The sequence below is a fragment of the Hippopotamus amphibius genome, chromosome 16, assembly GCF_030028045.1.
Source record: "Hippopotamus amphibius kiboko isolate mHipAmp2 chromosome 16, mHipAmp2.hap2, whole genome shotgun sequence".
NCBI classification, from domain to species: domain Eukaryota; kingdom Metazoa; phylum Chordata; class Mammalia; order Artiodactyla; family Hippopotamidae; genus Hippopotamus; species Hippopotamus amphibius.
In genome coordinates this window covers 32,794,735-32,820,913 of record NC_080201.1, presented here as the reverse complement: position 1 = coordinate 32,820,913, position 26,179 = coordinate 32,794,735, and the positions used below count along the sequence as shown (strand labels likewise).

Sequence of the window (26,179 nt, the reverse complement as noted above, 5' to 3'; positions counted from 1 at the left end):
CCTTCAGTGGTCTGGGGCAGCATCCCATAATTAAATACACAAATATTTCTGCAGCAAAATGTCTGAATATTCACACAAAGGGAGAAACAGAGAATAAAAACAGCCTTGTCTAAGTTCAGTTCAGGTTTTGTTGCAAACACACTGCCATAAATTTTTTTTCTAAAACTTTGTTTTTCAGGGCTTTCAGAATTTGGGAATTATGGATAAGGCACTGGGAACCTTTATTTCTCTTTAACTCAGCCATTTGAATAAGAACAATTGTGCTTTTTTTTATTAACAAAAGGAAAATTTATATCGTAAGTGGAAAACCAGTATTCTTTGCCATAAATAGAACACAGCCACCAAAAGTAATACAGTAAAAGAAAAATTATCAGTTTCATTCTAGCAAGCTATTAGCTACAGGTTTGTGACCAAGGCTTGTGTTTCCTCCCTGCCTCCTCTCTCCCTCTGTCTCTCTCCCTCTTTCAATCTCTCTGTTAAAAAGAGAGAGAGATTAGCAAGTATTAGGTGTTAAAAACATAGTGGCACCACACTGAGACTTTTCTCACTGATGTAATAAGAAAGACTGAAAGGGAAATGGAAAAGAAAGCCTTTCTATGTAAGTCAGTGTGGTTTAGTGAGGTATCCTCGTAGCTAAGAATCAAATCACACCCCGCCAATGGTAGAAGCTCACCACCACCTCCCTCCCTCGAGTCTTACACAGACTCATCCCAGTGTTTGCTCCTGTCCCCAGCCAGCCCTACCTTCTCTGTCAGATGTTTGGAAACACACAGAGGTCTTCAGTATGCAGCTGCAAAGAAACAAGCTGTGTAAGACCACGAGGGTCCCGGAAGTGCTTCATTTTACGTGAAACCTACTTCATATCTGTTAAACGTGTCTGCCTCTGTCAATGGCTGTGTGGAAGACACTGTAATTACTAGAGCATGCAAGCACGACTGCAGAGACCGACTGTGTGCACACAACTCCAGTGGACACGAGTATATTTTCTTTGATGGTCCCTGTCCCTTCAGAGGCCTTGGGATGGTTCAGAGCAGTGGTGCCAGGACTTAGACCCCAAGACAGCCGTATCCGCATCACCTGGGAGCCTGACAGACGTGCAAAGTCTCCAGCCCCACCCTAAGACCTGCTGAATCAGAGACTCTGGATGTGAGACCCAGCACTCTGGATCCTAACAAGCCCTCTAGATGATTCTGATGCTCATTAAGATTTGAGAAGCACAGGCTCTAGAACCAGCTGCTGGGTTTGAATCCTAAGATCTACCCTGTGACCTTGAATAAGTTATTTAGTCCAGCCATGCTCTATTTCCTTATCTGTAAACTGGGACCTTGATAGTACTTACCGTATGCACTGAGGATTAAATTTATTAATAGATGTAAAGCCCTTAGGACCCTTTTTGGAAATATGCCACAAACATTCATATTGCAAATTTCCACATAAAACGTTTACTCACAACAGTGATATTTCTTTTCTTCAAACAATAAAGACATTTAATAACTATGTTTTCATTTAGTGCTTAAAATTAAGGTTCATAAGGCCTTGTCTCCTAAAGAACTGGGAGCCTGAGTCTACTTCAGCAGAGGTAGCCAAATGACAGCCCACAGGCCGTTACACAATACTTAGATGGTTTCACATTAGTTACCAACATTTAAAGATTGAAAAATATCATGGAATCAACATTTCTGGATCCCCTTGAAAACTCTGGAGCTCAGACAACACTGACCTCTAATTCCCTAGAGCTATGGTTAGAGTTCCAACCATACCCTTTAGAAGGGCCCACGTTCTGCTCACGACAGTCCCCAGCTACACACAGGCAAATCAGCTGCAGTCACGTATCATCTTCCTGGTGTCTAGGACAGGTGGGTTTGTGAGCTCTTTCCTCCTGCAAACTCTAAGAGCTTCCAATATGTTCTTTGTGCATAGGGGGGCCAACTGTCCCAATCTACCTGAGACTGAGGGGGTTCCCAGAACATGGGTCTTTCGTGCTAAAACAAGACAGTCCCAGGAAACCCATGATGAGTTGATCACCCCATCCGTGCCGATCACTCCCAAATCTACATCCCAGGAGTCTCTCCTGATAGTCTGGTCCCCGTTCCCAACTACCATGGAAAAATATTTCCCCAGCAAACGCCACTTTTACCTCAAAACGCACTTTCTTCATTCATTTGTGCATTCCACAAATACTTCTTGAACGTTTCCTCTACAGCAGGCACAGTTCTGGGCAGTGGGGATAATGCAATGAAGAAAAGAGATCAAAGTCTCTGCCCTTACAAGGTTACGTCCTAGCACAGGCGAGACGGGCAATCGGTAAAATAAACACAGTGTACGTTGTAAGACCCAAATGTGTGGAGGAAAATGAAGAGGGGAGGGAGGTGGAGAATATCATGGAAAGGGAAGAGGGCTCATAAGAAGTCATGAGAGGGTGGTCATAAAAGGTCTCCCTGAGAAAAGGACATTCGAGAAAAGACCTTAAGAAAATGAGGAAGGGAGACATGAAAATATGTGAAGAAAGGGGTCTGGGGGAGAGTGAAGGAAGTAAACCAAAGGCCCTGAGATGGGAAAGTGCCTGGAGTTTCCAAATGTGGCAGGAGCAGAGTGAGCCTTACCTAGAAGATGAGGTCAAGGAGATCATGGCAGCCACCCAGCTAAGGCTATATAGGCCTTTATGTGGACATTGGCTTTTACTCTGAATGAGTCAGGGAGCCACTGGAGAGCTCTGAGCAGGGGAGTAGTAGGAGCAATAGGACCTAGCTCAATTATTTCTCTAGAATAGTCATCGACATACAGTTGTTTTTTCTTCATATCCAAATAAGTCAGTTCAAGGAAACCAGAGTCCACTCCTATAATTTCAGCATCTTTCCCGTTAAAGACAGGAACCCCGTTTGCTACTATGGGGTCCTTAGGCAACAAAGACTGATACAGAATCAAGCAGTGAAAAGAAAGACTTAGTTCATCTACTGGGATTTATGGACTGCAGGCTAATATGCTTTCGCACAGGAATATTTGTGTTTATGAAGACATTCTGATGAATGGTACTTTTTTTTTCCGTTCATGAAATTTTCAACATAAAAGAACCCTGAATCCCTATTTTGAAATCCATTGTGCCATTTTTATTCTGCCTGTATTTTAATATAGCATCAATATTTAACTACTCATTAAATGAAGTGTGACTTTTATAGTGAAAATGTCAGTCTTTGCAGTTCATTAAATTCATTTAAAGTATAGCTGCTTGATATTTTTTTTTCCTGGAAGAATAAAAGGACTACGAATTGAAGGCATAAACTTGAAATTTAAGCATGTGTTTTCTTCAAAATTAACATTCAGGATCTGTAACATTATTCATAAGACCGAGGGACTGTTTGTATCTTCCTGCATTTTACTTAGTGACTGTCGTCTTTATAGAGTACAGAGCTGTTTATCACAGTTGGATATGACCAGTGGAATGTCACTGTGGACATTAAGATGTCATAAGCTATTATGAATCTCTGGAATTCTGCATGTAGTATTAAAAAAACATTATCTTGAACTATGGCATCAGGAAAAAAAATACACCCTGGAAGATGTGAAATTTAATAACTCACAGAATCCAATAGGCCCTAAAAGTGGTCTATTTCGGTTTTTAAAAATAATTCTGATAGGACATTTGATTGCCTGAAAGAAAAGGATATATTAGAGATGGAATTTGAGAAATGAACGCAAATGAATTTTTTAGATGTTTGTGATTCTTTCTTCCTCTAATGACTATGATTTACGTGTACGGGGCAGTAAATGCAAATGATGTCACCTCACCACGGGTACATGTACATGATGACAAAGCCTCTTAATGAGATTTCAGAAGACAGGCATTTCTGAACAAGACATAAAGGAAATGAACACCCTAGGCCCTAGCTCTTCCCACAGAGGCTAAAAGGGACCCAAGACTTGTGACAAGAACATGGCCACCATACCCCCCCCACCCCCACTCCCCACCCCACCCCCCACTGCCCCGTTATCCTCTTCTCGCCAGGCTGCCCCTCACTCTAGGTCCACCCAGCTTCCAAAACAGAAATCTAAGCATGACCCATGAAGCAGAGTGCCTAAGAGATAAAGCCCAAACTCTGAGGTGTTCCAGGAGAGACTTTTCAAAACCCAGCCTTTGTCCTGCCCTCCCCCCGTTTTCTGCCTCCTCAGGGCTCCGTTTGCGAGATGCTGCTTCCTCCCCACCGCTCGCATACCCACCCCGCAGTTCTGGTAAGGTAAAATTCCCAAAACAGTTTCTTTAGCTGGAATGATCATTATAAAAGAAAATTTCTACTTTCTTCTACTCTGGTTTCAAAAGTCTAAAAGGCATGATGTTTGAGGAACATACAAGGAGGTTTGGGGGGTTGGTTTTTTAAAAAGTAAATATGCAGGACCTGACTGCCACTGTATGTGCTGAACTCACTGCTTCTAATCAGCTACAGTAAATAAAATGACTGGAGAGCCTTTCTGATGAATGCAAAGGTTGATGATTGGGGGAGGAGGACTATCCATGTATGTTAAAATGTAATGATCTGCTTGAACAAGTTTGTGGGGCTGTTTTCTTTTTCTTCTGCCCTTTTCCCTGAAGCCCGCCTACTGGAAAGGAAACGGGAAAAAACAAAAAAAACAAAAAAACTTCTCTGGAGTCCAGAGCACCTACCTCAATTACTAAGGCAGTAGAACACATATGAAATAAAATAATAAATCAAATTCTACTTCAGGCATCTGGCCACTTGCTAAGAAGCACGCAGCAGCCATCGGCAACTTTACCAGCTACACCCGGAGGGGCAAACATTAATTTCAAATCAGTGGCTACTGTCAAGCATATATGAGTGCACTTCATTGCTTCCTTGTGATCAGAGACAGTAGTTCACAAAGGCAGTAGCTAAATGGAGGGCCTCCTCCCATGCCTCTGTTGCCTTCCACCACCGGGAAAAATAACAGAGTGCCAGGGAGTATAGTACATGTGCACGCACACACACACACACACACACACACACACACACACACACACACACACACAGACACACACACCCTTCCAACACTTCCCAATATTTTTGTATTTTCCCCACTCCCTCCCTTCCCTGTTATATGTATTAGTACTGCATTAAAGTATAACACGAACCTGCCAGGAAAAACCAAAAGGAAGAGAAAATGAAAAACATGTACAATACATCCCATTGAAAGATACCCACAATTGAATTATTTGTTCCTCTCTTTAAATAGCAAAAATATTGGTCTGCCCATAAAGAACTACATGTTAATTTGTGTTCATTTAGATCGTCCAGAATTGGCTCTCCAGGAACTGCCCATATTGGCCAAAGTAGCTACTTTTTATAAGCTACTGCTGCCTCTAAGACATCCTCCAACATTCCCATTGGCTTAAGTATTCTCATACTTTTCTCAAGTTTGTAGTTGCCCAAGTTTAATTACCCCAGAACAATCCAGTCATCGACAACTAACTAAAAGAGAGTGGAATTTTTTTCCCCCATAAATCTATTCATTGAGATTCTACCAAGACTGGAATGCCAGGGAAAGATTCAATAATCAGGGGAGAAATGAGTTGCAGAAACTCAAAGAGAACAGAATAGCCAAGGCAGGAGATTACGAAGCCAGGAGATGAGGACTCACTGAATTAAACATTCTTAAGCAGACTTACATACATAATGAATTGGTCAGTTCTGTCCAATGTTTCTGAAAGAGATTACCCTTCCAACAAGCCAAATGAGTGTTCAAGGATGGTAGCTCGGATGGATTCCTGAACAAAATAAGTGTTAATCACTTTATCTCCCCCAATCTTTTTTTGTGAAGAAGAGCAACTTTTCATTTCCATAAAGCCTTGAAATCGTTGGCTGGTAGGGGATGGGGGGCAGTGAGGGGAGGGCTGGTTAGAGGATGCAGACAATGAGGTCCCTGAAAAGGGGGATTTCCTGACAATAAAACCCTGATCAGAGCCAGAGAGGAGACATTGTTGTCTGCAGTGCCCCCCCTTTCCTTTGGGAATTCCAAGCATGGTCGAGAGGGAAGGGTCATGGTGACAACTGCTCTGGGAAGGATCAGCCAGGTAGGCTTGGCAATTTATTGCTTGGGAAATGCTGGACCACCACAATACATGTTCTTGGAATCTGTTCTTTTAAACACACTGCTACAGGTGCCTTAAGACATCCTGTCAATTGTTCAAGGGATGTGTAAAATAATCAGCCTATAAAATCTTTAAACAAGGGACACTGACCATTCGCATAAAACCTTCCAAACAAGTTATGAATTGAGATTTTTCTGCACACCAGACACAGTGCTGGGTTCTGAGGACAGAGCATCAGATAAGACAGACAAGGTCACTGCTCTCAGGAGGTCACAGTTTAGAAAGCCGAAACTATTTTTTTTTAAGGGTTTGTTTTTTGTCTTGGGGTTTTTTTTTTTTATGTGGATCACTTTTTTTAAAGTCTTTATTGAATTTGTTACAATATTTCTTCTGCTTTATGTTTTGGATTTTTGGCCCCAAGGCACGTGGGATCTTACCTCCCTGATCAGGGATGGAACCCGCACCCCCTGCATTGGAAGGTGAAGCCTTAACCACTGGACCACCAGGGAAGTCCCCTAAAGCTGTTTTTAAGCTTCTGTGTGTGCCATGCCACACAGAGTAGCCACTGCACAACATTTCAGGGATGAATGAAGAAAAGACTTCTGAGCCTGGGGTTTATGTGATTCAAGACTGAAAAATAATAATAACAACCAGCAGATAGACTGACAATGACCAAACATATGAAATAATCAACTTAAATATGCCCCCCAAATTAGAAGAAATGGGATGAGAAATAGAAATCCTTGACATCCAGATCCTATCTGTTATTTAAGACAATCATTGCATGAAACCAGTCATCAGTGGTGTTTTAACAATTAGCTTTGTGACTTAGTTCAAGTATCTAGAGACACAGGTGGGCCCTAATTAAGCCAAGTCTCAAGTTCATGGTCAGTTATCCCCTCTAATAAACATAGACCTTCTCTTCTCAATCTACTATGTCACGTAATTTTGCAAATTCAATAGTTATTTCTATTAACCCAGAAAGATCCCCAAACAGAAAGAGGGAGAAGGGGAAAAAAAAACAAACTGGTTGCCAGGGGCCAAGCCGGGTGTTGATTCTTTTACCTGGTCCAGAAGCCTTCTTCCCTGGTGACTCCCCCAAAGTGGATGCTGGCTTTCTTAGCTATTCCGAGGCACACACAGTGATGGAGCCTCCTTTTAGCTCCATCAGGCCCTAGAGAAATAGCTGCCCTATATTTAGATAAATGCCCTTTGTAACGAAGGAGTAATTCATCCCAGTTAGTACTTTCTAAATGACAAAACCAGAAAGTTTTCCAAAATATTCCTCTAGCTCAGTGATTCCCAACCAGAGGCCCCCTCAAAGAACATTCGGCCATGTCTAGAGACGTTTTTGATTGTTTTACTGGAGGTGCTACGGGCATCTAGTGGGTAGATGCCAGGGTTGCTGCTAAACATCCAATAATGCACAAAAAGCCCCCAAACAAAGAATTATTCAGCCCTGAACATCAGTAGTGCTGAGGTTTAGAAACCCTGACCTAGTTATACATTAAGCAGAGAACTTATCAATGTTTAAGGGGTAAAGTCCTCCAAATAGTTCTGTTCATATATCGGGGTATTCTGGGGCAAGATTCTTCTCCTGCAGTCTATGTTCAGCAATCTCTCCATATGTTAAGGAATTTACCTTAAGGTAAAAATAATATCCTAGAATAATAATGATGATAATAGCTAACATTAATGAAGTGCTTAGTATAGAGAGAGTTACAGTCAATATTTACAACAAGCTTATGTTATACATGCTATCATTATTCCCTACAAAGCAAGTTTATTTATTACACACAATGATCCCATGTAGCAAGTAGGTCTATAAGCCTCTAAAATGTCAGTGCTACGGGGCAGGACTTTCTCTGTTTCTTGCACCCATGTCTGTCTACCACCCAGCAGAGCAGAATCCCCATGTTAGAGAAGAGAATGCTGAGAGGCTCGGGAGCAAGCTGGAGATCACAGAGCCCACACGTGGTGGAAAGTGGCTCAAACCAGGCCTCTGCCCCCACTCCCTGCCAGCCTGCCAACTGCTCGATATTCGGAGTCATTAAAATCCATTAGACCTCCTGGGCCAACCTTAGATAAACAACCTAAGGAGCAATGAGTCAGGCTGCTTTCCAAAGTCACCAAAATAAAGTTTTCCACTTTTCAGGAAGCTGATTAAACAAAACAGTGGCCCCAAGACAATGGTAAAATGCATCTGCATTGCCATGAGTCACTTTAAAGCAATCTAAGAGGGTGGCTCGTTTTACCAGAGGTTAACTGCTTCTCTTCATTTGGGCAGAGCTCACGTGGCACCAGGCAGGCTTCCCCAAGGCAAGACAGCAGCACTTTCTCAAAGATCAAACGTCCTGGGTGTGCGCAGAAATGCTTTCCAACCAGGAGGGAGCCAACTCATGGCTCCTGGGATGCATGTGTGGACCAGTCACCACTTGACGACTGGTCCAATGGACCCCCAAGGCCGGGGTAATCTTAGCACAGTCTTCATGTAAAATTAAAATCACATCCAGTCCATTAAGATAGATGCTAATGATGGCATGATGTGAATATTTAGGAATTAGTACTTTTTGAATGATAAGAGAGGTCAAACACTGATTTGAAGGCTCAGAGACTATCCCAATTTCCCTGTTTTCATCATTTCAATAGATTCCCCAATTCTGGGGGAAATATCCTAAAGGAGATGAACTCTAGCAAGCGCTATAAATTAAGAATTATACTTGCCCTTATAAAAAAGACCAAAAGGGGAAGGGATATGTTTGTTTTTTAGTTTTACAATATTGACACAACCAGTAGACTTTAATTTCCTAAGTGGAAATTTCTCTTGTAGAAAGATAGGCAAAGTATCCTTGACACTATACAAACATTCTCACTGCACTTAGAAGCATTTTAAGTATTTATTCATTACCTACTTTCCCCCACAAAAGAGTTGGGTGACTTTTAAAAGTACGACTGATTCTACGGAGAGAGGTAAGTCCTAAGAATCAAGGCAAAAAAGAAAAATTAAGAAGATAACAAAGCCAAGATGACCAGCGTTCAGGAATGCACAGCCTACTCTCCTAGAGTCTTACTAAATAAGTTTCCTGCTGGACTCCAAGCTTCCTAGCAGCCAATGCAAAGAAATGAGAATAACAAGATGAACAATACCCACTAGATAAAACTAAGTGATTTTTTTCCCCCAGCTCTTCCTGATACAGTAACCTAAGAAGATTCTCTGGTAAGTCATCCTAAAAAAAAGACACTATGCATATGTAATGGACTATATTCTAAACAGAACCCAAAACACAGTGTTCACGAAGCTATTATTTCATATGCCCCTGAATGCAAAGTCCTCGGAGTGTGCAATCAGTACATGAGAGAGACCCAGTGAAGGCAACTGCGGAGTGAGGTGCACAACAGCATGTCGTCCTGAGTGTTCAGCTCTCGGGCTGGCAGGAGCCTCACACTGAACTCGGTTATCTGCATGAATGGATGTGCTTCTATCTTCTTCAGGACATTCTCCATAAATACATTATTTCTTACAACAGTTTTTCATAGGGATGGAGCACCAGACTTCAACAGCCTCATTTCTGATAAGAAACTAAAGGACAAGGATTCTATGTCAACCATCAAGTACGATGGCCAAATTTATCACCAGAAAAAAAATTTCTCAGAAAGTTAAATTTTCATATATAGGTTATATAGGGTTAGCCAACAAGTTCTTTCAGGTTTTTCCATAAGATAGTATGGAAAAACCCGAACGAACTTGTTGGCCAACACAATATAACTCTGGGAAATTTTAGTAGTCAAGCAATGAGGTGTTGTCTGGTGTCCAAAAGTTATCTGTTAACTTAGAGTTGAATTGGCCTCTTTTTTAAAAAAAATAAAAATACCCTTTCTTCTTCCTCTCCACAACTGGACACTGTTTTTTGTCTCTCTTTCTAGACAAGAATCTCCTAGCTCACTCTCAACCCACTGTCACTCTTCTGGTCTTCTGGTGTCACTCTTCTTACTTTTCGTATTAATCTATCAGAATTCCTTTAACGTGAGTTGGTTTTCCTTCACTTCGCTTCTGCCCTGAACTTCCACAAGTTTCACCCTTATATCAACACATGGGTTCCAGAATCGTGGGGCAGGGGAATGGGTGTCAACTACAACCCGCCGTCCTGCACCAGCTCGAGTGCAAGTGTTCTCAAAGTGTCTAACAGGAAAGAGATGTTCAGATGATCAGAGTGGTATATATCACAATGACAGTGTTTCCTAGGGATCTAGGATTAAGACAAGCCATGAAAAAGGGACTATATAGTATAAAATTTTAGCCCACTGGCGGTTAGAAACCTGTTAAGCCAAATTGGAGACAATATTTGAAAAATTGTTAATGCAGACAGAGCATCGCTACTGCACAACCAAGAAAGTCATTTACTATGAGAAAGTGGGCTTTGAGGGCTGGGGAAATAGCTATTTCAAATTAATATTTTCAAAACAACTGATATGTCTAAGCAATGCGCAAAAATAGTAAGGTAGACGATCCTATTTTGTGGTGCTGATCTATAACCACTGCAATGACCCTGAGCAGACTTCTAATGTTTAATAAAATTCAGCAATCTTTTTCTAAGGAATTTTGTGTTCGCTTAATGTGGTTAACTTTGATACTAGATACGGAGGGCCTTCAATGTCAAGTTGAGGACAAAGCAGTTAATCCTGTAGGCCAATATGTCCAATATCTATTATGCATATTGGATTAATGTAATTGATATATAAATAAATTTTTTAAATGTTAATAGTTTTGCATTCATTGTATGGGTAATTGCAAGCAATACAAGATTCCCTTAGGCAATAGTGATGTACATTAAGAAGTGAGTCAACGTAAAAAATATTTTAGGGACTTCCCTTGTGGTCCAGTGGTTAAGAATTCACCTGCAGGTGGTGCAGTTTTGATCCCTGGTTGGGGAGCTAAGATCCCACACGCCTCATGGTCAAAAAACCAAAAAACAGAAGACAGAAGCAATACTGTAACAAATTCAATAAAGACTTTAAAAATGGTCCCCATCAAAACAAATCTTTAAAAAAATTTTTTTAATAAATAATACTGGTGGTATGTAGATATGGCCAAAAGGAGGTGGCAAGTCTGAGCAAGCACTGCTATAAACAAAGATGAGCCCTTGGAAGTGCTTTTAGAAAGAGAATGATGCTTAGACTAATATCCTTTTGAGGCTTAAACCGAAATGGAACGCAGGTTCGATTTTAGGTGGGAGAAATTTAGAGAATACAGAGAGTTGGGGGGATCCTGTGGCTATGGCAGAGGCCTTGGCTGGGACATTGACAGTAGAAAGAAAGAAGACAGACGTGAACGAGGTCATGAGAAAAACAATGAAGATGATATGAAGAGTTACTGCCCTAAGGGAATGAAAGGCGCCAAGGAATCACAATTAATTTTTTTGTATGTTAAAAATGATAAAGGCATTGAAAGAAATGGTGAAACCTTGAAGGGGAGCTCTGGGGGCAGAGGGATGCAGGTTACCACATGGCTTATGTTGGATTTGAATTGATGGAAAGTGGTGATATCCTACAGAGAGCTGCCCTACAGGAGATGAGAAACATAGATCAAGCCAGAGTTGAAGGTTTGAGCCCTTGGGGTAGACTGTAAAAAAAGGCCCCGATTCTTTATACCTCCCTGTATCCATGCCCCTTTGTCATGTGATTTTGTAGCAGCTCCTTTCAAGAAATGGAATCTACTTGCTCTCCCCTTGAATCTGGCTTTGGGCAGTAGAACGTGGTAGAAGGAAGAGAGTTTCTGAGCCTGAGATCAAGGGCTCTTTGCACTCTTGTGTACAACTCAGCACACTAGAGGGAAGAGACTACATGTACAGGCAGGAGAAGTGAGGGGTCCCAGTGGAGAGCCAGCCAACCTCCAGAAACAAAGCCTCCTAGCCAACCTGCCATTGTCCACAAACACATAAGAGAACCCAGTCAGGTTAAGAATACCTGCCCCACTGGGCCCAGCCTAAACTGCTGACTTGTAGAATCACAGGGAAACATATTTTTTGTTTTAAGCTACAAGGTTTAATTTGTTACACAGCAATAGATAGCTGATACAAACAACATCAGAGAGGAAATAGCTAAAGGTGGAAAACAAGATATATAGGGGCAAAAAAACAAGAAGCCAAGCTTTGGGAGGAATTCCCACTGCCTGGGAAGAGGAGGGAAAGCAGTAGACAACAGAACAGAAGAACTCAAATATACAATATTTGGGAATCAGAGACATGGCGATCACAGGAGACAAAGGGATGGGGCAGAGATAGGAGATTTCAAGGAGTCATCAGAAGAGCATAGCCCCAGGGCTTAGAGCAGGATCTGGCCTAAAGTAGGCACTCTGCATTTTTGCATGAATGAATGAATGAAGTCTGATTGGGCAAGGCAGAGCTCATGGAGAAGAGAAAAAAGATAGTGTCAGTAATGCAAGGAGGGACAGAAGCAGACTGCAGGGTGTTGAGGAGGGCATGAGTGGGAAAGACACAGAACCCTAGGTAGAGATTTCTTGTTCGAATCATTGTTCAGAGAGTTGTTAAAAAAGGGGGTCCACAGAGTCAGATAAAAATGTCAATATGCATGGTCCTTTCTCTAGGACTCACAACAACCAGTGTGGCCGGGGCGCAGCATCACCAGCATCACCTGGGAACGGGTGAGCGATGCCAACCTTCCCTCCCACCCAGACCCACTGGTCTGCATTTTATCCTGACCCCCGGCTGACCTGCATGCACATCCCAGTTTGAGAAGCTCTGCAAGGTCCAGAGACTAGGAAGAAAGAATGTTTAATTACATCTTGAGAAAGTCATTCTGTTTTGAACTCCCTTTCAAGCCCCCAGATAAAATCAAAGACAGAGTCTCAGTCTGGTGCTAACACATCTTCCACACCTCCCTAACACTTGCAAATCCCCCTTTTCAACAAACAGAGAGCAGAGCCTGAGGCCAGCAAGGTCTCCAGTGAGCTTTCCAGAAGACTGTTTACTCCCCTGGCGTTTATCTTTAGGATTTTCTTCTATGTCTGGGAAGTGGCAGGGTTTTCCATTTGTGATAATCTGAATTTCACATCAGTTTATGTAAGAGAAAGAACTGAGTTAATCAAAACTATGATGCGTATTATACTGTGGACGGAATGAGGAGACAGCCAAAGCTGTGACAAGTGAGGTGGCTCTCAACAAACTGAAGATTGGAAAATCTGTAGTGGAGGTCAGAGGACATCTGGGCACATTTGAAAGTAGAAAGGTCTAAGACGGGCAAGATGGGAGCTGTCTGCAGAACCAAGAATATTCAGTAATCAGAAAGGGAGTGACACTGTTGGGGGGATTTTTCCCAAAGAGTAGAAATTGTTCTCTGGGTCTAGATAAAAGAGAGAAGTGGTTCCTACATGAGTGAGGATGACAAATGAGAGATACCTAGCAGATAATATCAACGTTCCTCTTGAAGTGAAAGACGAGCGTTCCCTCCAAAGCATGGGGGGACAGCTGGTTTAACGGTGACTTGAAGAGAGTGGAGAGGACTTGGGTTCTCCATTTGGAGAATGTCCAAGAGAATAAACAGATGAACAGATGAACAGATGACCCAGGTACACTCAGACAGCTTTAATTTTTAGTAAGGAAAACAGACACATTTTTCAGTTACCCTAAAGTTGAGAAATGAGGCTGACCAAAGGCTGACACAGCCCACACAGCAAAAGGAGAGGGGGATGAGAAGGCTGGTGGGGGGCCAAGGAAGCTGCTGGGTCTTTGCAGTCAGGGACGCATGGTCAAAGGTTAGAGAAAGGGGCCAGAGGGTTAAGTGAAGAGAAAGGGCATACAGAACTACAGGTTTCTAGGGAAGAAGATTCATTGGATATATGGTTATGATGAGTCAGAGGTAAGCTGGGTTTGATCAAAAAGGAAACGCATCAGTTGAAAAACTGTCTAGCTTAAAAAACGCAACTGAAGATTGACTTGTGCGCAAAACTCAGTTACCAAGAGTTAGGACTTGAGAAATGGCAGTGTAAAAATTCAAGAGGCACTTTGAAAAGAAGACAAATTTCGACCTAAAATATAGGTAATCAATTAACATTAGGACATCGGATCTGCAGTTCCTGCAAAGAAGAAGATCAATCATCAGGTATTTTAAGCATGCCCAAAATAAAACCCCAAAACTGAAGAAAGGATTTAAAAGATAGCACAGTGTATCTCTTTCACTAAAAGATCACTTTCCAAGGAGCAAAAGAAACTAAAATGTTGAATGAAGCTTAGCAAAATACAACATTATAGTCTGTATACCAAATCTCAAACTTGGAGATACCCAAAAGGGTTCCTTGGACCTCACCCATCATTCACTCATGGGCACTCACCCCTGCTTCCACAGTAACTGAGCGTCTTCCTGGGCACATGGCCAGCCATAACCTTGCAGTCACAGGTGCAGGTACCTGAGTACTTTGCGGTCATGGGTGTGGCCACGTGTCTCAGTTCTGGCCAATGAGAAATAAGCGAGTGTTCTGCGGCAGCCTCTGGAAACCTCCCTTGACCACATCTCCTTCCTGCTGGTTGGATTGTGATTATGACTGGTACTCTACCTTGAACCATAAGGACAAGGATCACATGAAAGTTGGAGGCAGCTTGGGCCCCAGATGTCGATCAAGCCCCCATACGTTAGGGACAAAAGAAAATCTACCTCATTTAAGCCACTGCTCCTCAGGTGGGTTTTTCTTTTTCTTTTTCTTTTCTTTTTTCGGTCGCACTGCGTGGTTTGTGGGATTTTAGTTCCCCGACTAGGGATCAAACTTGGATCCTCAGCAGTGAGAGCACGGAGCCCTAACCACTTGACTGCCAGGGAACTCCTTCAAGTTTCTTTTTCTGTTACTTGGAGGCAAACCCTAACTAACAGGCTCTTCTTTGCCTCCATGGAAGTCTCCCCTGCCTTGACTATTTCTGGAGCACTTTCACCAAACCAACCATTGGCTTCTGCCTAGAACATCTCCCTATGTACCCATATTGATACGCACATGCATATTTCATGAACACTCACATATACACACCCGCTCTCCTACCAAACTAGAGGATTCTTGAAGGCAGTACACTTCTAATCTCAGCCCCTTGCAAGAAGTGTACTCTTAATAAATGCTTAGTAAGTAATAATGATGACATCAGCATTAAATAAGCACAGGCTGTTTCTAGTTTCCACAAAGAATAAGAAACATGGACAATCAAATCCTTTAAAATCTTCAAAATCATCAAGCTTCACTTCATTTAGCAGTTTAAACGGACTTTTATAACTACCACACACCCAACTCCCTTTGCTGTGACATCAGCATTTGGCACTCCCTCTGAGGAACCATTGCTCCCGACTCCTGGCCCATGTGGCTTCCATGGGGGCTGCCAGTACGCGTCCCTGATCCTGAGATGGGCGTGTGACTTTGGGCCTGGGCACAGGATCCAAGTCTGTCCAATGAGACTCGATGCACAGAAGGTACTGAAACAAGCGGGAAAGAGAATGTCTCCCTCTCGGGGAGGCTGAGCTGTGCAAGTGTGACTTGGAGCTGCTGCTGGACATCCTCCCACCACCTGAGTATAACCTAAGAAAAAAGCCAAACAGATGAAAACAGAGATAATATAAAAAAAAGTCCTGACAGCATCCCTTCATAACACCTGGATCCAGCTGCGCCTGAAGCAAAACTTACAACCCCTTTTCTATTTAACTCAGTTTGAGGACCTTTCCCAACTTGGATTCAAAAGAATTTTTACTTATACATCAGTTTTGACCACTTCTCCACTAAACATTGTTGTTAGAATTTTTTGAGTAAGCCAAATAATGAGTTGAGTTTCTCCCTGAAGACAGGTAGAAAGGAGTAGCGAAACAGATCTACTAGCATGCTTTATGGGTACTCAATAGTTCTAACTCATCCTTTTTTCAAGAAAAACCAACTTCCAACCAAACACACATATTTCATAAAAGTTTTCTAGCCAGGTCAGCATTTGGGACTTCTACTTCCTATAGCTAGAAGATTTTTAAAAGAAAGTGGAAGGCTTTTGTTACTCTAAGTACATCAAAATCCCTTGCTCATTACAAAATAGCTGTAGAAATTCCCGGAAAATCTCACAATAGGGTACAGTTACACTACATCAATTTAAAATATTTTGAAAACTCACTTCCATTACAATATTTAATATAATCTTCTATATAAACAATTTACAGTCAGTATAGGAAAGGCTACATTAAACTCACAAGATTTGGAGAAAAAGGGCCCACCTTAAAATCTATCTCCTCCAAAAGAACGAACTCTATATCATCCAAATATGTATTTATTTATTTATTTATTTTTATTTTTTTAAATTTTATTTATTTATTTATTATTTTTGGGGGGTACACCAACCAAATATGTATTTAGAGTGAAATCCAAACACTTCTTGATATTGGTCAATTTGCTTAATTTATGGATATCAAAACATGGAAAGAATTCTTTTATAAACAAAGTAAAATCAAATTAAAATGAAAGACAGAACGTTAGTCATACAAGAAGGGCCATTTTCCAATGGCTGATGTGTTTCACATGAGCGTGGAACATATTTAAAAGAACATGGCCTCCCAAAGGAAGGGATTAGGATACAAACCTAGGAAACAAAGAAAATAAAATGATCTACTACAAAGGGAGAAGATAAAACCCGTCAGAAGTTCATGCAGACCTTGAATAAAAGCCTCTACTCCTTATATTGTAACAGGGTTTTTTTTTTAAGGAGTGCTGAATCCGCCTTTACAATACACTGAACTTATAAGCATCCTTAGCAGGAATCCCGTCCTTCCTTACTAACCACACTCAAAACAGACCCTCCAAGATACTGATGACATCACGAACATGTCACAAAATCCAATTTGAAGTTGCATCTCTTACGTAAAGAAAACCACATGAAGTGTTTTCATTCATAAATGGCTGACGTGGTTGTGAGCTATGGTATTGCAAGTTTTGTCACCATTCCCACTTGATGACAACCACTGAAGAATGTTTCTTTCCCAATAACTGTTAAGATAGAAAAGATCTCTCTCTCTCTCTCTCTCACACACACACCCACTCTTTCTCTCTCTCTCTCTCATTCCTTTTCCGTATCATTGTTATAATGGCACAGTAAGATTTCCAGATTTTCTGAGTTTCACACATTACATCCTAAAAGACTACAAACTGGGAAGCTGGATGAACAAATACCACACCAGCCAACCCTCAAGACCAAGGATGTGTCCCTGCCACCCCTGTCTCCTCACTCTTGGCCACGTACAACCATTGACTTCATCTGTCTCCAGCACTTATCACATACAGGAAGACCCTGACCTTGGTTCGTCAGCCTTGAGCTCTGTCTCCCTGAGTTCCAGGGCACTGCTGGGTTCCAGGGCACCTACTTGATATCTCTGTGGGAATGTTCCACCAAAATATCCCATATCAGCTTTATCTTTCCTTCAACACCAGCTTCTCCTCTGGCCTCTCTGCTTCTGTCTGAGGTCCTAACATGCATTCAGGTCCCAAGTTCAAATACCCTGAGACGTCTCTGCCTCCTATTGTTCCTTCCTAAGATGCTCTGTTCAGTGCCTTCCTCTCCTTTGCAACCACATTCACATCTCCTTAGTTCAAATCCTTCTCACACCTTTATCTCGACTGGCCGGTGGCATCCTCCCTGGTTCTCCCCCACCTCTCGTCAGGCCCCACACTAATTTAGTCAAAGAGTCAAATCCATTTTTACAAAGTGCAACCCAACCACACCACCAGTCCACTCAAAATTCTTCAAATGTGCTCAGTAGCAGACATGGGTGTCTTTCCAACAGCCTTCTTCCTTGCTGACAGAGCATAACATCGGGTATGCTCAAGTGACAAGTGTCCAGCCCCAGGGGAGGACATGGGATTGGTCTAAACTGATCACGGCAATCTCCTTCTTCTCTGTCAATGACTGGCCTAGGGTGAGCATGTGATCCATTTCTGAACAATAACACAAAAGAGTCTGAGGAACTGTTTCCAAGAAAGCTATTCTTTCTTAAGAGATGTATAGAAAGAGAAAGTGCTCCATCGCTACCACTCCCACCGACACCACTATCCTGCTTCTCGTTTTGCATCCTCTCATGTGATCACAAGTTACTCTTTTCCATTTCATCTACAATCCTACATACCACAAGGAACACTGGGTCTGTATTTCTCCGATGACAGTGACCTCATTTCACTAGGTCTGAGCATCATTTGATGCTCGCTTAATTTCATCTCTTTCTAATCAAAGTTTTCAAACTTGAAGCCTCCTGGGACCTAAGAGGTATACAGAGGGCTAAGTATGAGGAGGAGGGAGTGGAGAGGACCACGGTGAACTGCAGAGTGTAGGCCATCTGAGTCAGGCCAACTAGCAGATGATGCCATGCAAGAGTACAGGTCCAATGTTGCCAAATTTATGATGAAAGAAAGACTAGAAACCCAGATTTATAAGCAAAGATTTTTAGGAACAGACAACTAATTTATTTTTTAAATACTGGTGCAATGTAAACAAAACAAGTCCTCAAGTGGATTCAGCATCCCCCTGATAGTCTGTGACCTGGAGTAGATAGTTCTTGAAGTATCCACACATACTTTGAATGTTGTGGCCACGTACAACCATTGACTTCATCTGAAATGATGAAAATTAACACTCTGGCTAACTATATGTTAGGCTTCAACTGAACACAGGGTTCTCATCAATATTCCACTGGTTGGGGTGGCAAAATGGGGAGTTTATGGACCTCTAGTTAGTGTCAGCAGGATTGCTTTCTCCATTAGTCACCAAAGACTGGACACCTAGAACTATAAGCTTCTCAGGAGCCTACAAAAATGTTTACAATGTGAGAAAAAAGATGGCGCAGCACACACGCACACGCACACAAAATTAAAACTAACTAATAAATGTTTAATTAAATGCCTACAAAATACAAACAGAAGCCACCTAACCAGTATCAACGCAGATATGATATCATGTCATATTATATTAAATGCAGGGTGTGGAGGGGAGCCCAGATCAATAGGGCTTAGGAATCGCCAAGGTCCTCAAAAGGCCCTGAGTGCCAAGCAGGAACCAACCGTTCTGCCCTAGGTCTTGTCTTCTTCACAGCAATCACAAACTTCGAACCCAGTTTCACTGCCCCTTGAGGTTGCTCACTCCAGGATCGTCAGCCTAAAACAAAGTTTCCAACCATGGCTGCACACTGGAATCACCTGGGGAGCTTTTAAACGCACTGCTGCCTGGATCCCATTCCCAGAGATTCTTATTGCAGTAGTCTGGCGTAAGGCTGCGCTTAAGTATCTTCTACAAGCTTCCTCCTACCCAACTACGGCTGAAGCCAGGGCTGAGATCCCACTGTTTTAGAAGCATTTCCAGAAACATTCTCTGAGATAGTCATCTTTCCAGTTAGGCCATCTTCATTTTCTTTCTACTGCCTTGGCTTGGAACAAAGGAAGATCATGGTACCATCAGTGGACTGATTATCTAGAACAGGGGTTGGCGACCTTTTTCTATAAAGGGGCAAATGGTAAATGTTTTAGGCTTTGCAAGCCATGCAGTCTGTCACAAGACTCTGCTCTGTCAGCATGAAAGCAGCCCCAGACAAGACATAAACAAATGAGTGGGGCTGTGTTCTAATAAAACTTTATTTATGGACACAAAAGTCAATTACATGTAGTTTTCACAGTCAGGAAATATTACTCTTCTTTTGAATTCTTTCAACTGTTTAAAAATGAAAAAACCAACTTTAACTTGCAGACCATACCAGAACCATCAGGGGGCCAGATGCGACCTGCGGGCTACAATTTGCCAACTCCTGATCTAGAACGATTATTCCATTGACTTGAGACCATAAAATCAACAAATGATAGAATCCAAATTATTAGATTAGAACTACACTGAAAGTGGTTAAATTACACCTCCTCCACTCCCTCAACTCGACTATCCACATAGCTGAACACTGGAGTAGAACTGCCCACATAGTTGAACATAAACTAGAAATGATTTATTTAAAAATGATTTTTGACTCCTCATCCGCTTATGGATTTGTCAGGACAGAAGTTGCAAAGAAGCAGTACACAAGCGGGCTTTGAGGGTCCCACATAATGATTTCAAGTATTTGTTAATTTGCAGCCAATATTTAAAATTCAGGATATTTCCCATAAAAACCCAGAATATCCTTCTCTTGGAAAAAAGAATTGCAGAATGTGGAAATACTGACTGGGTCACATGTTGGTATGGCAACAATCTACTAATGCTGAGCAAGGCTCCCCCCTTAAAGAGGGCACATTCTCCACCTGACCACAACCTCTAGCTTCATGAAGGTTAACTGACCGTCCCTAAAGACATTTTGAGTTTATGACCCCTGCTCTAAGGTCCTTAGAAAAACCTTATATTTCTTTCACAATGTGGTTTCCACATCGTGGTTAAACACCTGACATGGAAATCTCTCAATCTGCTCCCAAAATTCAACACCCACCCCCCTACTCCAGACCCTAGAAATAAAATCATGACTTCTCATGCTAGTGCAAGATATCAATTTAAGAAGAGTTTCAACCAAATCTCCCTTCCCTCTCAGTATGTTCTTAACTTGAACCATGGTCTCCAATAAGACAGACCAATGACAAATCACCCTTCAGGTCCCCTTGCTCCTCAAGCTAGCCAAGGTAGAGGCCCATGAGGTGGAGGGAAAGAGCTCACATCAGAATGTCTTAATTAAGCAGAGTGATCAATAACACACACAATAATTAGAAAGCAATGTTTAAGACAGATGGAGTTAAAACAGCATAGGACTATTCTACATAGGGTAAGAAGACAATAGCTATATTTTGAAAGGGGATGGGGAAGCCCTAAGAATATGCAGAAAAGCCAGTAACTAGAGTTTAGTCCAAGTTCATTATTAACCCGATGTGTGATTTTACCTTACTTACACCCACCTTAAATAAAATAGTTTATTGGGGAGTGGGGGGCAGACTTCTGACCACTACATGCGGATTGACATGTTGCATATGATCTTCTTGTAGGTGAAGACAAATTGAACCCAGGGATAGAAACATTCCAGGTATATAGACAATGGGTCACTAATTCACTTGAGCAACATAAGGCCTTTTAAAAATATATATAAAGGGGATATGTGTATAAGAACAGATGATTGAACTTGGTGTACCCCCCAAAAAATAATAAATAAATAAATAAAATTATTAAAAAAAATATATAGGTGTTAGTTTAATTTGTTAGCTGCATCAGAAAAAGAAATGTTCAAACAGTAGATTTTCCACTTGAAATTAAAATGGAAATTAGCCCTGAGGAAATAGAGATGACTTTAAGTTTATACATCAGTGGCTAGTTCATGAATTATTAACTGATTTTAATGATCCTGGCTATATTTTATTTGAAGTTATTCTCCTACTTGCAATGACTTTTGAACCCTCAAAACTCTTTCACCCATTCTCCATAGGCAGAGTACACACTTTCACGAGCTCTGACATTTAAAAAGGATCCATGTACTCACAGAATGTAAAGATAACACACACGCATGTAATTTATACAAAGGACTCTGGTCATTTGTTAAAGAGAGAAATGAATGAAGCCCTATTATTCACGGTTTGTAAATAAACTTAAAGATAAGCGCTAACTTTTCACTTGTTAAGCCTGGAGCAGAGGGTTCTGTATTTCTTCTAAAGTTTCCCAGATGGTCGTTAAAACAAGAAAGGGCAGAAACAGACTTTCTTTGAAAGCCATCATTTCCCATCCAGAAAGATCACACACGTGATCAAAAGTTAAATCTTAAGAGACTAATAATTACAGGTGTTTTCAAATAAGATAGATGCATGTCTTTGTACGCTAGTTTTCACATTCTCAATGTAAATCTATACTGAATAACGCCACTTCAGACACACAAGTTAGCTATGAAACGAAACACTATAAACCTTTAATTAGCACTTGTGTTTTATACCCATGAAGTTAATACTTCCTCTTCTACTACATTCTCCCCATAAAGAAAAATGACAGGGAATAAAGTTGGGTTTTTCACTTCTGAAATTAAGAGTAGAAAAATATAGTATCGTGGCTCAATTTAAAGATTATTGTCTTTTTATCTGCAAGGAATGAAATGCAAATATCTCTTAAAATAAGTACTGTCCGATTTCCACCAATATTAAGCACTAACTTTCGTAAGTTGGGTACACAGTGCGCTTAAGACGACAGATTGTTGAATTCCTAAGAAACCAAGTTATTTCAGGCAAATAGCTGCATTAAGAAAATACGACAGCAATCCAACTTGCATCCTCACTCCTGAAGCTGAACAAGCATCTCAATAAATACTGTCTGCTTTCAAGCTTTCTAGACCCTCCCTGAAATAAACGTTCCGAGTTTAAATTGACTCGAAATAGCCTTTCTCAAAAAATAAAAAGAGACACACACAAAACACCCACAATTTCCTCTGGTCCCTTGAAGTACCCTTGGGATCCTAGTGAACAGAGAGATTTGCCACGCATTGCAGTGACTGGATTAGTACAAAAGGTTTCTATTTTGGTGTCATTCGAGTGTTGCTGATCTTAAATCAGAGAAAGAAGTAGTTACATTAGGCAAGGTAATGTGGCTTCCAAAAATAAAAGCATGTCCAGTTATACAAGGCTTGCATACACAGAGGCTAAGTTGTAAGGAGATAAATAATACCCCACTGGAACAATTAGGTGGATTCTCAGAAACACTACATACTTAATTAGGCTGCCTAAGTCCCTAACTGAGCATACATGGGGGACTTTTTAAAGCATTTAATAACCTGAGTAAATCCAAAATCAGAGGATAGAAACTAAACCTTAACTCTGGCTAAGGGGATAGGCCTTTTCTTGCTTCTCTTTCAACGCTTAAGGCATCTCTCACTCTAGGAATTTTGAGAACATGAAAACCCACCATCACCAAAGGGTTAAAACACACTGAATAATGTCTCTTCGTTCTATTCTGGTTGGGAGGCCCCCTCCGTGCCAGGCGCAGAGCTGGGCCATGATGACACAGGGGACAGCGGTGAGGAAGAGAGACCCTAATGGTGTTTCACAAACTTCAGCACTGGAGTTGGGATCGAAGTATAAACAAATAGAAAGGAACACAAGCCTGCATCAGCCACGGGGCACAGCAAACTGTTCCTCACTCTTAGATACAATTCCTCCTCTGCCTGCTACGTATTCATTAGTTTTGTATAGCACCTTTCTTTCTGCAGGATCCTTATTTCCTCCTCTGTTATCCAAGCAATCATAAACAAACTGCGATTTGAAAGAAAAAGGAGGGGAGGAGGGAGGAGCAGGGGGGAAGGAGAAAGAAAAACCACATTCAAAAGGCACAGGCCATCCTGAGCACAGCTCTTTCTCAGAATATCGCCCTCGGGGTGATGTTTCCTCTAAAGCTTGGCCTTGGGGGCTTCAGGAAAGGATAGAGAACGCGAGTCCGCGCTGCCCTGGCCCAAGGACTGCGGCTCCCGCACGGACTCGCCGCTCGGAGCTGCGGCCAGCTGCCCTTCTGAGATCCACCTTCGGCCACCTGAAACGCTCGGTCCTCGAAGTTGGCGCAGGGGGAGGTGGAGGAGGTGGGGTGACCCGGGGCGTGGTGTGGAGGTCTCCAACCTTGATCTCCCCGAAATGCCAAACTTACCCCTCCCCCCAAAAATGGAAGATGAGAAGCCACTTGCGCTAACCGGGGAGGGGCGGGCACCTCCGTTGCACGGTCCAGAGCGCCCTAGCGAGAGGGCAGCGAAGGCCACCTGCGGGGGTCCCACCACTTCGCGGCTCCCCTCTCCCCCCATCCAGGGCACACTCAAAAGTTAGTTCCTTTCCTTCGCTAAGCGGCCCCGGGTCCAGCTCTCGGCGGCATGGGGAGGTAAGATGGACTGGGAGGGGGGCGGCGAGGTCATCAGAGCAAGAGTTCGGGGACTCCTGCGTTGCCCCCTCCCTCCCCAAACTCAGGGGGGCTGCGATCGTGTTTACTAATAAGAACAACAAAGAATCACCGCGAATCCCCCTTTGCAGTTCTTGGGCTGCTCTTCGCTTCTCTGGGGCAGCCACAGAGTCGGCGGGGTGGGGGTTGGGGGAGAGAGATAGTGGGAGGAGAGGCGGAGGGGAGAGGGGAGCGCCTGCTGAGGGACAAAAAGGGGGGGGGGTGGCAAGGGGGCAGAAAGAGTAGAGCGAGAGAGTTGGACCGAGACGAAGGCGCAGAGGGAAAGGAGTGGAGAGTGGAGAGAAAAGTGCAGCAGGAGGAGAACTGGAGCGCGGGGCGCGCCGGGGATGGGGAGGTGGCCCCCGCCCCACCGCCCCCCGGCCCCGGCCCGGCCCAGCCCGGTCACCTTGCTGTAGCCGTAGTACCCCAGGCACTGCGCGAAGTCCAGGCCGGCGGGGTCCCCAGCCGCCGCGGGGTAGAACCTCACATCCATGCCGGAGCGGGGCCCGGGGCCGGGGGCCGGGACTGGGGCTCGCCGGGGCTGGTGCCCGCCTCCTCGAAGCCGCTAGATCCACCGTCGGGGGCGCCCGGCCGAGATCGTCCGGGGGGCGGCGCGCGGGACGCGGGGCCGGAGGGGCGCCGCGACCGGGAGCCGGGGGAGCCGGAGGCGCCCGGGAGCCGCGGCCGCCGCACACAAAGGCGCGGCCACGCGAGCCGCGGGAGAGCGGGAGGCGGCCCGGGGGACGCGCCCCGCCGGGGCACCGAGGCAGCGCGGCGCACGGGCCGGGCGCCCGGGGCGCGGGGCGCGGCGCGGGGGCCCGGGGCGGCGCGGCGAGTTCAGGTGCGCGGGGCGAGGCTGGGACGGCGGCGGCGGCGGCGGCTGGCCCCGCTCCTCCTCCTCCTCCCCGGGCGGACTGAGGAGAGGAGCCGCGGAGACAAGGGGCCCGGCCCCTCCCCTCCTTCTCCCCCTCCTGCCTCCCTCCGCCGCCGGTCCCCTCCCCGCGCCGCCGCCGCTCCGCCCCTCCCACCGCGGGCAGCTGGCGCGCCGCCCGCCCCGCCGGTGCGCTCTCGGCCCGGACCGCCTCCGGGCGCGCGGACCCCGCCCCGCCGGCCCCTGCCCCGCGCGGCCCCTCGCCGCTCACCCCGAGCGTCGAGCAGCCCTCGCCCGCCCCGTCGCCCGCGCCGCGGCCTCCCCCTCTCCGGGGCCCCTCTTCTTCCCACCGCGCCCCCCTTCCCTCTTCGGTCCTCTTTGTCCCCGCTGCCTCGGAGCGCTCCTCGCTCCCCTCCTTCCCTCGGCCGCCGCGGCCGGCCGCGTGCCCGGTGTGGCCCTCCCGCCCCCTCTCCGACCACCGCCGCCCTGGGCCCCTGGCCGCTGCCACCGGCATCCACGCGCCGTCCGCCCCCTTCCCGCCACCCCTCTTAACCTCGGTTTCCACTCCTCGCCCCCACTCCTTCCTCGCGGGTCCTCCGGTCCCTCTGCCCCACTCCGCCTTCCCCCAAGAGTGTCCCCTTCTTGGAGGCACCTAACCCAGCAGGTAACCTGCACGATTGCCTGGGAGCCGCCGGGAGCCCGTGTACACCTGTGGTATTTTCCAGGAGGGGTGTAGGGGCCTGACCTTTCACAGGTAGGCAGACTTGAAGCTCCCAGGGTTAAGCCTCCTGTCGCTTCTCTTCGTATTTTTCTTTGCTCTAGTTTGTATTCGAAAGGCATTGGAGTAACTGGATCTAGGCGGATCACTCACTGCTCTCGGAGAGAAAATGTCCCTATTTTCCTAAAAGGTTCTGGGTGATTAACTTCCCCACACTGCACTCACCCACCCCCCTCTTGATTTCTTTCTCTTTCCTTAAGCTACATCTCCGCCCCCCCCCCCCCCCCCCGCCCCGCGCTTTGGGTTCATTTGAGAGTTTGGCCGTCAGTCTTGGCGAAGGGAAGGGATTTTATACCACATGTGGACGTTAAGGAGAGGCTGTGAGATTTGCCCCCCTCCCCCAATATGGTTATCTAGAAACTACCTTAAGGGGAAGGGAGAAATTTACAAATATTCTCGCTGACCCTCACTCACGCTTTCGTCCCTGATCACACTTTGCTGGCCCACGGCCTGAAGTTTTTCAGACAAGCATCACAGGACTTTCTCTTCATTTCGTCTGTTCTCCAAAACTGGCACTCTGGCTTGGGGACACC

General features: G+C 44.3%; 1 protein-coding gene across 1 annotated transcript in view; it reads right to left on the bottom strand.

Moving 5' to 3' along the window:
- TOX3 (TOX high mobility group box family member 3) overlaps positions 1-24,526 on the bottom strand; it is a 104,358-nt gene extending 79,832 nt beyond the window's left edge. Inside the window, exon 1 of the mRNA XM_057712640.1 lies at positions 24,404-24,526. Within this exon, the coding sequence (XP_057568623.1) occupies positions 24,404-24,490 (87 nt within the window). The 5' untranslated portion in view covers positions 24,491-24,526. The remainder of the gene's footprint in view (positions 1-24,403) is intronic.
- Between the last annotated feature and the right edge of the window lie 1,653 nt (positions 24,527-26,179).